The sequence below is a fragment of the Leucoraja erinacea genome, chromosome 14 (assembly GCF_028641065.1).
Source record: "Leucoraja erinacea ecotype New England chromosome 14, Leri_hhj_1, whole genome shotgun sequence".
NCBI classification, from domain to species: domain Eukaryota; kingdom Metazoa; phylum Chordata; class Chondrichthyes; order Rajiformes; family Rajidae; genus Leucoraja; species Leucoraja erinaceus.
Window position 1 is genome coordinate 38,489,668 of NC_073390.1, and position 16,382 is coordinate 38,506,049.

General features: G+C 38.0%; 1 protein-coding gene across 1 annotated transcript in view; it reads right to left on the reverse strand.

Annotated features, from left to right (window-relative positions):
• Positions 1 to 5,663: 5,663 nt before the first annotated feature.
• The window catches only part of LOC129703603 (lisH domain-containing protein ARMC9), an 82,978-nt gene continuing 72,259 nt past the window's right edge, over positions 5,664 to 16,382 (reverse strand). Inside the window, exons 25-26 of the mRNA XM_055646203.1 lie at positions 15,634 to 15,809; positions 5,664 to 6,086 (exon numbers count right to left, since the gene is read on the reverse strand). Of these exons, the coding sequence (XP_055502178.1) occupies positions 6,064 to 6,086; positions 15,634 to 15,809 (199 nt within the window). The 3' untranslated portion in view covers positions 5,664 to 6,063. The remainder of the gene's footprint in view (positions 6,087 to 15,633; positions 15,810 to 16,382) is intronic.

The window sequence follows — 16,382 nt, forward strand, 5'->3', positions numbered from 1 at the left end:
TGTGGAATTCTCTGCCTCAGAGGGCGGTGGAGGCAGGTTCTCTGGATGCTTTCAAGATTAAGCTAGATAGGGCTCTTAAAAATAGCGGAGTCAGGGGATATGGGGAGAAGGCAGGAACGGGGTACTGATTGTGGATGATCAGCCATGATCACATTGAATGGCAGTGCTGGCACGAAGGGCCGAATGGCCTACTCCTGCATCTATTGTCTATTGTCTAAGGGCCATGAACATCTGCTGTAGGATCTCCGAGCTCCTAAACTCAAATCCTCTCGTTGATTGGTTGATTGATTGACTTTCAGAGAGCCTTTTAAAAGGTGCCACACGTAAGGCTGCTTTGTAAGATGAGAGCCCATGGTATCAAAGGGCAGATACTAGCATGGATAGCAGGTTGGCTGGATGGCAGAAGACAAAGAATGGCAATAAAGGGGCTTTTTCTGGTTGGGTGCCAGTGACTAATGGAGTCCTGCAAAGGTCGGTGTTGGGGCCGCTACTCTTCACGTTTTATATTAAGGATTTGGACGAGAGGATTGGAAGCTTTGCGGATGATACAAAAATAGGTGGAGGGGTAGGTAGTGTAGAGAAAGCAGGACTCTGCAGAAGGACTTGGACAGGTTGGGAGAGTGGGCAGAGAAGTGGGAGATGGAATATAGCAAAGTGTGGAGTCGTCCATTTTGGTAGTAGGAATAAAGGCGTAGACTATTTTCTAAATGGGGTGAGAATCCAGAAATCAGAGTTCAAAGGGACTTGGGAGTGCTGGTGCAGGATTCCCAAAAAGCTAATCTGGAAGTTGAATCAGTAGTAAAGAAAGCAAACTCAATGCTATCATTTATTTCAAGAAGGTTTGTATACAAAAACAGGGATGTAATGTTGGGGCTCTATAAGGCGCTGGTAAGACTGCATTTGAAATATTGTGAATAATTTTGGGCGCCATATCTGAGGAAGGATGTGCTTGCTCTAGAGAGGGTCCAGAGGAGGTTTACAAGAATGATCTCAGGAGTGAGGAGGTTAACCTTTGATGAATGTTTGTCAGCACTGGGCCTGTACACGCTGGAGTTTAGAAGAATGGGGGGGGGGAGCTCATTGAAACATATAGAAGTGAAGGGCTTGGATGGAGTGGATGTGGAGAGGATGTTTCCACTAGTGGGAGAGTCTAGGACTAAAGGTCCTAGAATTAAAGGACATTCTTTTAGGAAGGAGATGAGGAGAAAGTTCTTTAGTCAGAGGGTGGTGAATCTGTGGAATCAGATTCTTGATTAGTACGGCTGTCAGAGGTTATGGGGAGAAGGTAGGAGGATGGGGTTAGGAGGGAGAGATAGATCAGCCATGATTGAATGGCGGAGTAGACTTGATGGGTCGAATGGCCTAATTCAACCTCTATTCCTTATGACCTTAATTCTGAGACAGTGGAATTATGGTCAAGAATTGTGCAAAAGATTTGATCCACTTTGTTACATGAAGGGAATAAAAAGCAAAATACAGACAAAGGAAGTACATAAGGGACAAAAATTCCAGAAATTGTAGCAAAGTAATGAAACACAATCTGCAAGATTCATGAAGGAATGCTTTCAGTTGCCAAGGTTTTGTTCAATGAAAAGACTCAAGCCATTTAACAGTGAGCATAATTTTCTAGATATATTTACTGAAAGCCAATTAACAAATATTAGAACAAGGAACAGTACAGCACAAGAACAGGCCTTTCAGCCCACCTCGTCTGTGCCGAACATGATGCCAAGACCAACTATCTACCTGCATTTAATCCATATCTGCATTTGATCCAGGCACTCACTACCTCTGTTTAGAAAACTTTGCCCTTCTCATCTTAAAGCTACATCCTGTAGGATTTGATATTTCCATCCTGGGAAAAAGCTTTTGACTGTCTATTAGTTAGAACAAATTAGTTCAGACCAAAGTTGAACCCTTGAAGACTGAAACAGGTGGATTTATTATGGGGAACAAGGAAATTGCAGACGAGTTGAACAGGTACTTTGGATCCGTCTTCACTGAGGAAGACACAAACAATTAAAGAACTGGTTCTAGAAATCGTGGACACATTGGTAATCATTTTCCAATGTTCTATAGATTCAGGATCAGTTCCTGTGGATTGGTGGGTAGCTAATGCTATCCCAATTTTTAAGAAAGGAGGGAGAGAGAAAACGGAATTATAGACCAGTTAGCCTGACATCAGTGGTGGTGAAGATGCTGCAGTCAGTTATAATAGATGAAATAGCGGCACATTTGGATAGCAGTAACAGGATCGGTCCAAGTCAGCATGGATTTACGAAGGGGAAATCATGCTCGACTAATCTTCTGGGATTTTTTGAGGATGTAACTAGGAAAATGGACAAGGGAGAGTCAGTGGATGTGGTGTACCTGGACTTTCAGAAAGCATTTGATAAGGTCCCACGTAGGAGATTAGTGGGCAAAATTAGAGCATATGGCATTGGGGGTAGAGTGCTGACATGGATAGACATTTGGTTGGCAGACAGGAAACAAAGAGTAGGGATTAACGGGTCCCTGTCAGAATGGCAGGCAGTGACTAGTGGGGTACTGCAACGTGCTGGGACTGCAGCTATTTACAATATACATCAATGATTTAGATTCAAAGTAACATTGGCAAATTTGCACATGACACAAAGCTGGGTAGCAGTGTTAACTGCGAGGAGGATGCTCACAGGGTGACTTGGACAGGTTGGATGAGTGGGCGGATGCATGGCAGATGCAGTTTAATGTGGATAAATGTGATGGCTGAGAAAGTACACCTACTTCTTCAAAAGACAAAGGAAATTCAGCATGTCTCTAACAACTCTTACCAATTTCTAGATGCTCCATTGAAACAATCTTATCAGCATACAACAAAACTTGGTTTGGTAACTGCTGTGCCCAACACAAGAAATCGTTGAGTTGCGGATGATTCCCAGTCCGTCACACAAACCAGCGTCTCCCTGCACTCCCTCCCCCCCAATGACTCTGTCTACACTTCGCACTCTTGGACAAGCAGCCAAGAACGAGCTGCCCCTCTTCCGTTGGGCAGAGGATGCAAAAACTTGTAAACGTACCACCAGATTCAGGAACAGCTTCTTCCATGCTGTTATCAGACTGCTGACTGGACTTCTCAAAAGCTAGGGTGTGATCCTGTTGTTTTCTTAGAATTATACGGCATGAAAATAGGCTCTTCAGCCCAACTACCCATGCTGTCCAATATACTCCATCTAAGTTGATGGCATTTACCGGCCTTTGGCCCATATCCCTCTCAATCATTTATCCATCCAAATGTCTTTCAGATGTTGTTACATCATCTGCCTCAACTACTTCCTCTATATTCCTCTCCGAGATCAATAAGCATGTTATTTTCTCAGTGAAGTTCCCAATCTTTATTCTCCAATATTCAAATCATTACTCTGTGTGCCAAACTCCAGAAGTTAATTGTCCCATCATGTATCTGGGAAGTGTGATCCGTGCTCTCAGCGAAGCCAAAACAGCCCCAAAACAATCCTCAACTTGAAGTGATGGCATCCACTGAGAACCAGTCCTTTGGTAATTCCATGAAATTTGAAGAACAATATTTTACTTGGGTAGTTTGCACCCCAGCGGTATGAACATTGAGTTCTCTAACTTCAGGTAGCCTTTGCTTTCTCTCTCCATCCCCTCTCCAGTTCTCCCACTAGTCTTACTGTCTCCCCCTACATCTTTTCTCTGTCCTGCCCCCTCCCCTGACATCAGTCTGAAGAAGGGTCTCGACCCGAAACATCGCTAATTCCTTCTCTCCATAGATGCTGCCTCACCCGCTGAGTTACTCCAGCATTTTGTGTCTATCCATGAGAGACTGCTGTTTAAGGCCATTGTGCTTATTTTATGACTTTGCAACTAAAACACAGGTGCTGTGCAGAATTGTACTGAAGACATGGCTTTCATACTTATAAACATGACACATTATACATCAAATATTTAGGAAAAATTGTTTCACTGTTGCTCTGGAAGAAATAGCAAACTGTCTAAAAGCTAAATGTATCATTTAGTGCTTTGTTTCCTACTGAGCAACAACTCTCAATAATTTGAGATATTTTAAGAAAAATAGGGCTGTCTGTTGTGAGATTTATTGGCATAGAATTCGCTGTTAGCACAGGGATATCCTCAATGTTCCCAACACAGATTTTGTGATCTTCACTTTGCTACTAACTTCAGGAGTCAGGTCAAAGTGATCCCTGGCCAACACAAAGCCTTGCTTATATTGCCCATATAAAGCCATATCAAAAAAATCTCAGAGAGGAAATGTTTGTTTAAAAATATGTTGCTAAATAAGTTCATAAATTCTAGGAGCAAAATTACGCCATTCAATCATGGCTGTGTTCACACCACACTCATGTATTGTGTTCAGTTCTGGGCACCGTGTTAAAGGAAAGCTATTGTCAAACTTGAAAGGGTTCAGAGAAGATTTACGAGGATATTGCCAGGACTAGAGGGCCTGAGCTATAGGGAGAGGTTGAGTAGGCTGGGTCTCTATACCTTGGAGCGCACGAGGATAAGGGGTGATCTTACAGAGGTGTATAAAATCATGAGAGGAATAGATCGGTTGGATGCACAGAATATCTTGCCCAGAGCAGGGGAAATCGAGGACCAGTGGACATAGGCTCAATGTGAAGGGGAACAGATTTAATAGGAATCTGAGGGGTACATTTTTTACACAAAGGGTGGTGCGTGTATGGAACAAGCTGCCAGAGGCAGTAGTTGAGGCTGGGACTATCCCAATGTTAAAGAAACAGTTAGACTGGTGCATGGATGTGTGGAGGGATATGGACCAAAAGCAGGCAGGTGGGACTAGTGCAGTTGGGACATGTTGGCCAGTATGGGCAAGTTGGGCCGAAGGGCCTGTTTCCACACTGTATCACTCTATGGCTGATCTATTTTTCCCTCTCAACCCAATTTTCCTGCCTTCTCCCCATAACCCCTGACATCCTTAATAATCCAGAATCTGTCAATCTCTGCCTTAAAAATATCCTTTGAGGATAGCAACACCTAAACATAAATATATGAGGAATTAAAATAGAAATTCTATTGATATGTATTAAAAAAACTTATATGTTAGAATATTCAAGTAAAACATTTAAAAACGTTCAAAATGGTTTTCAATGTCAGAATATTTGCCAGGTATTAATTATGATTTGGTACATTCTTAAAAACTCAATGACCAAAAATATTTTTTTGCTGGAACCAGTTCAAGAGATTTCAGCTTAGTTGGACTGGAGAGATCAGTGTGACCTGGGAGAGCATGTTGAGTTACTAACATAATCTGGACAATTCCACATAAAGATGAACTTGTGTGATCATCACAAGTTGTTACAGCTCCATGTAATATCAACAGTAAAGCTGGCCACATCACAAGACTACATCCAGACCATCAAACTTTCACACTGATGAAATAAAGTACGTTTTCTTCTATGTTTCGAATTAGTATCCCTAGATAAGTACATAGTCACTGTGATAATTGAATACATTTCCTATTGATTTCCTTAACGAGCATAAATTTGAACATTTATAAAAAACAGATGTTATTTTTCTTTGCTACATCAAATACAATGCAAACACTGAAGATAAGTAAACACATCAATTTTAAAATCAATCTAGCACAAGCTATTACTTCAGACAAATGCACGTTATTTTGCTACATTTTCAGATTAGGCTTTTATTTATTTCATTGTCAAGGCAAGATGGTAAAATACAAGTAGATTGCTCAAAATTATTGCAATTATAAACAAGCATTGCACAAGTTTTAAAGTATCAGAAACAGAAGCTAAGACATTTATATAAAAAAATGAAATTTAAAAAAATGAAATTGCAATAAAACACAGGAATAAATTATTATTATTTATATTTCTGAAGTGTTCATTTAGTCATGTTGTACAAAAAGCACACGCAAGGTTTCTGGCATGATCCCTTTCTATCGCATAATCCCACTCATTTTTCCAACTCGAGTACTGTAGATAGCCTTTGAGAAGCAGAACCATTACAGGAAGTTGGCTAAGTTTTGAAAACATTAGCAGGTGATTCCTGAGGAAAGATGTGTCGTCATTTCCTGAATGACTGGCTGCCTACAAAAGTAACAAACAAATTGAATTTAACTGCAGGCAGAAATCTTTTATCCAGAAGTCTGACTTTTGATTCTTCACCCTATATGAAATGAAATATATTACTTGTGAGAATGGATGTATGACCCAAAGCAACCTGAAGAGAGTGAATTGCATGAGGAGGATTTTTAAAAGTTGTGCAAGGAAGAAAACGCAGACTAGTTTCCTTGTAGTAAGAGAGATTACCACAAAAATGTGGTAGAAAATCCTCACATTATAAGAGCAGCAAACAACCAGTTGTTGGATAGTTGGGTGGCCTCCCAATCATCTTGTACGTAGTCAGAAGCAGATGCTTGTATGAGGAGATGGTCTGCCTATCACAATGGGGAGGATGAGAAGATTGGCAGGAGTGTCTGTAGGCATTATATGTTTATCAAGGCTGCCTTGGACATGGCAGCTAACAGTGGTTCTTAACATAGTCTATTTACATCATTACTGTCTTACATTTTTAAAATGATAACATTGACAGTTATTATTACATTGTCTCCAATATTTTTTACATTTTTCTTCATTTTTTTTTTTTTTATAACTAGATAGAACTAAAAGGATAGGTGAAATAGAGAGAAAGAAGAGGGAAAGAGAGGGGGAAAATAAAAAAAAAAAAAAAAAAAAAAAAAAAAAATAAAAATAAAAAAAAAAAAAAAAAAAAAAAAGAGAGAGGGGTGAAAAAGGTAATTAAGGAAGAATGGAAAAGTTTGTTTAAGTTTAAAGACATCATTCGAGATATGTTCGTATATTTCAAAGTGTAGTATTTCATCCAATCTTTAGTCCGGGTGCTAGTCAGGTTCCTGTGCTGAACTATTCTGACCCTTTAAGTACTCAATAAAAGGAGACCATGTTCCAACGAATAATTCCTGTTTGTCCAACAGGGCAAGTCTAATTCTTTCCACGTTTAAGGTCTCCGTCATTTCTATAATCCACATTCTGATTGTGGGGGCCGTAGGGCCTTTCCAAAATTTTAGGATTAATTTTTTTCCTGTTATTAAACTGTAATCGATAAAGTTTCTTTGTGTTATTCTAAGTGTTTGATTTAATTCTAATATTCCGAGTATTATTAATTTTGAGTTTGGTTCCAGTTGTGTTTTGGTTACTTTGGATATTATACTAAAAATATTTACCCAAAAATTTTTAATTTTTGTACAGCTTGTAAACATGTGCGATAACGTAGCTTCTGAATGTTGACATTTATCACATATAGGTGAGATATGTTGAAAATTTTTATGTAATTTTGTTTTGGCGTAATGTAACCTATGTATTACTTTAAATTGTATTAGAGAGTGTCTGGCGTTTAGTGAACACTGATGTATGTATTGTAAACTTTCTTCCCAAGTGTCTTTCGTTATTACCTGATTTAATTCTTTTTCCCATGCTTGTCTGTGTAAGTCCGTCATAGGGATGTCACTGTCTAATAAGATATTATATATAAAAGATATTAATTTTTCTGTATTAGGATGCTTATTCCAACATTCGTCAAGAATCTGGGTTTCTATTTCGAAAGTTTTTAGAATTTGATTTAACATAATTTCTAAGTTGAAGATATCTGAAATAATCATTCCCTCGAAGTCCATAAACCTGTTGCAACTCCTGAAATGTCAAAAAAGAGCCTTCCTTGTAAAGGTGTCCCATATTTTTAATTCCATTATTCTTCCATTGTGTAAAACCCCCGTCTAAACATGAAGGCTTAAACAATGAATTATTCACGATTGGAAGAGAGAAAGAGATAAGTTATCTAATTTTAATGTATTTTTTAATTGTTTCCAAATTTTTATAGCACTAAATATTATAGGGTTTTCCCTGTAAATTTTCTTGTTTAATTTGGACGTAGCAAATAATATCGAACCAATGTCATAAGGCATACAATCTTCCTTTTCCATTTTTAACCAGTCTGGTTGCTGGTCTATTTCTCCCAACCAGAAGTTCATATTTTTAATATTAACTGCCCAGAAATAAAACAAAAAGTTAGGTAAAACCAAGCCTCCATTATTTTTTGATTTACACAAGTGTCTTTTGCTTATCCTATGATTCTTATAATCCCAGATAAAATCATTAACAATAGAGTCCAATTTTTTAAAGAAGTTTTTTGCCAGGTATATCGGAATCGTCTGAAAAAGGTATAATATTTGTTGTAAAAAAATCATTTTTATGGCATTAATTTTGCCAACCATTGAGATAGGTAATGTTTTCCAGTATTGGATATTCTTATGTAATTTATTCAATAATGGAGGGAAATTCGCTTTAAATAATGATGTATATATCTTAGTTACGTAGATACCTAGATATTTAAATTTTTCATTTACTACTTTAAATGGGAATAGTTGTATTATCTGTTTGTTATGTTCCCTTATTGGCATAATTTCACTTTTATTCCAATTTATTTTGTATCCTGAAAGTGCACCAAATTGGTTTATTAGTTTTAATAGGTTTGGGATACTAATTTCTGGTTTAGTGATGTAAATTAATACGTCATCTGCATATAAAGAAATTTTATTCACTGTGTCTTTAGTGTTATACCCATATATTTCCGGATGCCCCCTAATTCTTTCTGCAAGTGGCTCAATTGCAAGTGCAAATAGTAATGGAGATAACGGGCATCCTTGTCTACAACCTCTAGATAGACTGAATTTAGATGAAAGTCTTTGGTTGGTAAGTATTCTAGCCGTAGGATTTGTGTATAGTAGTTTTATCCATGTGCAAAATTTCTCCCCTAGCTGCATCTTTTCCATCACCGAAAATAAATAAGGCCATTCGACCTGATCAAATGCTTTTTCAGCGTCAAGTGAGATTATTGCTAAATCTTCATTAATAATTCTCTTGGTATATATAATATTAAATAATCTTCTTAGATTATAATATGAATACCGTTTCTGAATAAAGCCTGTTTGGTCAGGGTGTATTAATTTATTTATCACTGTACTTAATCTATGTGCTAGTATTTTAGTTAGTATTTTCTGGTCTGTGTTCAGAAGTGCAATTGCTCTGTATGATCCCGGATCTTCCGGATCTTTATCGGCTTTAGGAATAAGCGTTATTATAGACTCATTTAAGGTGTCTGGGAGTTTCTGTTGAGTGTAAATGTGATCATATAGTCTTTGCAAGCGTGGGCTCAGCAGATCATGAAATTTTTTGTAAAATTCTGAACCTAGACCGTCTGGCCCTATTGCTTTACCATTTTTTAGAGAGCCAATAGACTCCTCAATATCCTTTATCGTAATTTCCCTTTCTAATAATTCTCTATCATTTGCATCTAAACCTTTTAAATTACATTTTATTAAAAAATCTGCTATTCCTTCTGATTGTGCTACCGTTTTAGTTGAATAAAGGTTATGATAGTATTGTAGAAATCTATCATTTATATCTTTGGGCATTTTTAATAATTCTCCTGTCTCTGTTCTAATTTTATGAATTATTTTTTCCCCTTCCATTTTTCGCAACTGGCGTGCTAATAGTTTTTGTGGCTTGTCTCCAAATTCAAATTGTAATTGTTTAGTTTTTTGGTAAAGTTTTATTACTTGTTCTGAGTACATTTTATTTAATTTATATTTCAGTACAGCAATTTTATTATGTTTTAACGTAGATGGCGTTCTCGCGTTTTCTATATCTAGTAACTTAATTTCACTTTCCAGTGCTTGTTGTTTAATCCTGTTTTCTTTATTATAAAATGCTTGTGCAGAGATTAATGTACCTCGAGCATACGCTTTAAACGTCTCCCACATAAGGGAAGCAGGTGTGTCAGGGTTGTCATTTACCTCAAAAAATATTTGGATTTGTTTAGTAATATATTCCTGGCATGATCTTTCATTCAAGATTTGTGGGTTAAGTCTCCAATGTGTTTGTTTCTCGGACATTCCATTTAATTTAATCATAAATGTTACTGGTGCGTGATCTGAAATTATGATGTTGTGATATTTTGAATTATAAATAAATGGAATAAACGTAGAGTCAACTAAAAAGTAATCTATTCTTGAGTATGATTTGTGTACTGGTGAATAAAATGAATATTCCCGTCCGGTTGGGTTTTCTATTCTCCAGATATCCTTAATATTAGTGGTATTAATAAATGAATTTAAAAATACACTTGAATTGGATTTTGTTTTTTTTTGCCTTGATGATCTATCTAAGTATGGGTCTAATGTACAATTGAAATCTCCTCCGATTATTAATTTGTATTGTGCAAATTCAGGAATTTTATCAAATGTTTTGTTGAAAAAAGTGGGGTTATCGAAGTTAGGCCCATAAACATTTAGGAGGATCACTTTTTCTCCATTTAACTCTCCAACCACTATTATATATCTGCCATCCATATCCACTATTATTGAAGAGGACACAAAAGGAATTCCTTTACGAATTACTATTGCTACTCCTCTTGACTTGTGGGAGAAAGAGGAATGATATGATTCGGCGATCCACTTAGCTTTAAGTCTATGTTGAGATTGCTTTTTAAGATGTGTCTCTTGAAGAAATATTATATCTGTTTTAATTAGATTTAGGTGTGCCAAAACTTTACTTCTCTTAATTGGTTCATTGATTCCCTTGACATTCCAACTACAAAATGTTATTCCCTGACCCCTTCTTGTCATGTTAGCATCTTGCATATTGCATCTGAGGTGGTCTATAACCGGGCAGAAGGAACAACACATAGAATCTGACCCTGCTCCCAAACCTCAGATAGATGAATTTAAATTCGAATACATCATTCTTCCGATCATATCTCCTTGCCTTGGTCTTGTTTTTCCATTCAAACCTTGAGTTAGAAAAATATTTGAAGAAAGAAAAGTGATAGAATTGGTTAGTGTAGGGTGAGGAAAAAAGAACTACATCTACGATTGGTGTAGTTAGTGATAGCCACACTAACGTGGCTAGAATTCTAAGGACTTCCGTAGCCTTTGTAAAACGAAAAAATTCCCAGCTCCGTGCCCGAGGAAAAGGAAAGGAAAAAAAAAAAAAAAAAAAAAAAGAAAAAGGGGGAGGAAATTATATTTAACATTCAATAAACTTCTTATGGGAGTATCAAATTTATTTACCTAGTCATACTTATACCCACACAATATATATGCTCCTACCTACGTATACGCTTATATGTGTATGTATACATACCCACATGCCTATTAGTATTAACACGTAACCCTGTAAAAAAGGTTCAAGCCACCAAAATGATTTTAAATTGAAAAATAGAGCGAAAAAAAGAAAAGGAAATCCGTCTATCTTAGTTATGATATAGGTTAATTTACCTCTAACATATCTTTCTATGTACTATATTATATAATTCCTTTCTTCATTTATCAAAGACTATTAAGTGTTGATCATTGTTATCCATCTTATACCGTATTAACTTTTATAAGAATTAATAATGTTAATAATAATAGTGGAAATAAAGATATTTAATAAGTATTAGTTGTTACCTATATAGTTTGATATGAATTTATATATAATAGCAGTGATTAGTAACCGAAGAAGAGCCCAAACAAAAAAGAGAAAAAAGAGGGAAAAACCCTCGAAAGATCGCAGTTTTTATCCAATGTCCTCCATCATTTTCGGTTTCCAAGTGTCTTTAAAGTTCTTGAACGAATTTTAAAGGTCCTTTTAGATCTGGCGGTCATCGTAGACCATGTCTCCTAAGGAGTGATGTAGATTCTTCAATCTGGAGGTGTGTTACCGACTTCCTTGGCGAATTCGAGTGATTTTTCATGGTCTGTAAAAAATAACTCATTGGAATTGTAGGTGACTCTTAGTCTTGCGGGATAGAGTAGGCTGTATTTCAGATCCGGTACACTCTTCAATATTCTTTTGGTCTCATTGAACAGCATTCTTTTCTTGAAGACCTCTGTCGAGTAATCTCGGTATATGCTAAATCTCACGCCTTCAAAAAGAAGTTGACCGCTCCGAACACTTTTCTTCATTATCTCATCAAATTCATGATCCTGTAGGACTTTTACGATTATTTGTCTTGGGTGGGCAACATCTTGCGTACGACGTCGCTGTGCTCTATGGGCACGACCGAGTAGAGGTTTGTGATCCAGTTTTAAGACTTTATATAGAAGGTCTGCCACGAAATCCCGAGTGCCCATTTCCCTCTCGCTTCCTTCTTTCACCCCTACAATTCTTAGATTCTTACGTCTTTGACGCCCTTCCAGATCAATACATTTATCATTTAGTTTGCTCACCATACTTGTGAGACGTTGGTTTTCAATAAGGAGCTGACTTACTGTTTCTGCACTTGTCGCCGCACATTTCTCAAGCTCGGTTATCGCTATTCTGTGTTGATTAAGTTCGTGGCGGATAGGGTCCATCTCTGTTTGAACCTTTGTTTCCAACGAAACGAGTCTAGTTTCCACCGCTTCCATCTGGTTTTTGACCTCTTCCTCCCTCGTCCGCTTCCAGTTTTCAAACATTTGTTCAACTGTGGCGTGTATTTCTGCTTTAAGATCTACCTTGAAGGTGTCTAATTTCTCTCCAAAAATCTTCAGTTCAGCAGCCAAAAAGATTCTCAGATCATCCATTTCCGATTTTCTCCCTTTGGGTTTCTTTGGAAGTTCTTCTTGGGCCATCACTGTAACTGAGGCCGAGGCTTCTGTAGGGCCTTCTTCTTCCATCTGGGGTCTTCCTTTACCCGATTTTTTTCCCCCCGGGGGGGGGGGGGGGGAGTGTTGTATCGACATATCTTGAGTCGCAGGCCTGATGACGTCACGCAGGCTGCCGTTTAGATTGCGATCGCTGCAGGTAGGTCCCGTTTTCTCCCGTTTTTTCCCTTCCTCGAGTCGGAGCTGGTTGGCGCTGGACTTTAGGTCTCCATAGCGCCACCGGAAGGGGAGATGGGCCTTGGTCAGGGAGGTGACCAAGAACCCGATGGTCACTCTGACAGAGCTCTGACAATTCCTCTGTGAAGATGGGAGAACCTTCCAGAAGGACAACTATATCTGCAGCACTCCACCAATCAGGCCTTTATAGTAAAGTTGCCAGACGGAACCCACTCCTCATTAAAAGACACATGACAGCCCGCTTGGAGTTGGCCAAAAGGCTTGAGAAACAAGATTATCTTGTCTGATGAAACCAAGATTGAACTCTTTCGCCTGAATCCCAAGCGTCACGTCTGGAGGAAACCAGGCACCGCTCATCACCTGGCTAATACCATACCTACAGTGAAGCATGGTGGTGGCACCATCCGCGGCAGGAACTGGGAGACTACTCAGGATCAAGGGAAAGATGAACGGAGCAAAGTACAGAGAGCTCCTTGATGAAAACCTGCTCCAGAGTGTTCTGGACCTCAGACTGGGACGGAGGTTCACCTTCCAACGCTACAATGACCCTAAGCACACACCCAAAACAATGCAGGAGTGGCTTCGTGACAAGTCTGTGAATGTTCTTGAGTGGCCCAGCCAGAGCCCGGACTTGAACCCGATCGAACATCTCTGGAGGGACCTAAAAATAGCTGTGCATCGACGCTCCCCACCCAACCTGACAGAGCTTGAGAAGATCTGCAGAGAAGAATGGGAGAAATTACCCAAATACAGGTGTGCCAAGCTTGTAGTGTCATACCCAAGAAGACTTGAGGCTGTAATCGCTGCCAAAGGTGCCTCAACAAAGTACTGAGTAAAGGGTCTGAATACTTATGTAAATGTGATATTTCGGTTATTTCTTTTTAATTACTTTGCAAAAATGTCTAAACACCTGTTTTAGCATTTTTATTATGGGGTATTTTGTGTAGATTGATGATTAATAAAAAATAATTTAATCCATTTTAGAATAAGGCTGTAACGTAACAAAATGTGTAAAAAGTGAATGGGTCTGAATACTTTCTGAATGCACTGTATATTATGGCAGTTGTGGGTAATAAATTAGGTCATATCAAATGCTTTTGTTTAAGAAACATCTAAGACTTTAATATATTTAGATGGAAAAGTGTGTATACACATTGTGACCCAACGTCCACTGGAAATATTACTGCCTTCTCAAATAACCACATTCAGCCTGGCTCTTATTTTAATTATTCATCTGACAGCATCATACATTCCCTCCTTTTGTCTCATATCTCTTTAGTTATCAATAGAGATTTAACTTAAACCTACTGATAAGGCTGAATTAAGTTAAAAATATAAGAAGATATTAAAATTGGTTCCTGGGCTAGCTAACAGCTTATATTTAGTCTCAAATTAGGCTCTTCTCCAGTAGACTGATCTCACTAAGAGGTATTGACAAATGGCTGATGTCTTTAATATGTAAAATGCCTTACACCAAATGTCGATGTCTGTGAGGGGGGAAGTGATGAGGGGGGGGGAAGTGATGAGAGAGGAAGCTAGGTTGATCTAAGGGGTATTGACAAATTGCCAAATGTCTTTAATATGTAAGGTATCATACCATATGACAAAATGCCTTTGATGTGATGCATTCTGTAGAAACCTTTATTTTCCTGTACCTCTGACCATGACTAATGTTTGTGGAATGTGCTAAGGTGACAAAAAAACACTATATAATACGATGTAATTCTGTTGTTCGGAGAAGTGGAATTAGGACAGTGAAGTGTCTGTATTGCTCACTTGACTGGAGTACCTTACCACTTCTATCGGCCAATAATAAGTAAAGTTTTGAACTGGTCTATCAAAACGTTTGTGAGTTGTCTGTTTATTAAGAAGCGAACCTGTTTGATTGTTATAAAAGTAACTTTTTCACTACCTTAGCCTAAATCTGTCAAAGCTCAAGTCATTGATGTTACAGGCACAACTGGAGCCCATTACTTAACTGAGCTCCCTCATTAAGTGTGTAGATGGGGCATGGCTGTGTGCCACATAGCTATCTTTACTCAAATCCTAGATTGTGTTTGAATCTATCATGTTACGACTCAGATTCACCAATGCTGCCAAATGAATCATACAGAAACTTAAACGGTAGCCAGAGACTTGATGTCAAGGATCATCACAGGCTTCAGGAGTACGTTACTTGCTACAGAGAATCAGAGATAAATGCTGAGACCAGGAGAACAAAGAAGCAGTGAAAACAGTCAGGCGATAGACATCTGGTGGGAACATAGCTGAAGATAATTTCATGGCTATGCAGTCTGGCCTTGTGAAGATAAGGTATACAGAACGGACATTTTTCAAAACAACTGTATAATGAGAAGGAAATATGAACAGGGAACAGAATTAAGAACGCTCTACCCTGATAAGGAACGAATATGTGTTTAGTTTATTCAACCCATGGAGGAATGACAACTTGAAATGATTGACTTCAGAGTTCTTAGCATAGAACAAAGGGAATTAGAAGATGGAAAGAAAAGTAGTATAAAGGGGCAGCAGCCTGAGACATCGGCAGCGCCAACCTGGGGCCAACCATAACAAGAAGCAGGGACTCGCGTTTGAAGCACAGAGAGGACTACCCCCTACCAACAGAGTGAATCTGGCTAATTCATTCATATTCTAACCTATACCAACAGCATCGTGAGATGTTATTGCTGAACCTTTTTGATGGGAAGATTGAGAATACAGAGCAAGCTTCAGGTTCCCTGGTTTTAGTCACTTACTTTGTCTGCTCATGTGAGAGGACCCAGCAGAAGTTGGACGACTTGTTTGTTGAGGGCCAGATTGAGAAAACTGAGGGACAATTGTTGGAGTTTTGACTCTACGTGGACTTATAGATGTATCTGGAGTCCTTGGAATCTTGGGCCTACTGTTAAATGCAGCAATGTAATCCTTTTGCCTAGAAGATAGAAAATTAAGGATTAATAAAAGATTAAATATTACATGTAACAAATTATAGGGTTAGGTAACACCTGCCAATTAAACCTCCATTTAATTTATTTGACATAAGGCTTGTTTTTTCATCATTGCACAGCTACTCTTCGTCATGTGTTATTGTTAAACTGCTGAACAAATGGAAAATATTCATAACAATTTATTTTTATCAAATGTATTCAATGGTTTTTGTCATGTGTACCGGGTACAGTGAAACACATTGTTTGCATAAAGATGTGCAAGACTATCCCTGTACATTCCACATTTGACACAAAGGTAAAATGTAGCAGATACTGGAAATTAGAAATGATAATCAAAATATTTTATACATTGGATGTAATAATAGGAAGAGAGTTTTTCACCAAAACATCTAGAGGAAAGTAATATGGAGGAAATAAAGTACATTCATTAATGTAGTGATGATTTGTGCAGCACTACTAAGCAATTAAACATGCCATAACTCAGGCACTTTCATCCTTACCATCAAGATTGGATGCAATTTGAGCATGAAGGAACAGATATCTGGTTTTCTTGACAT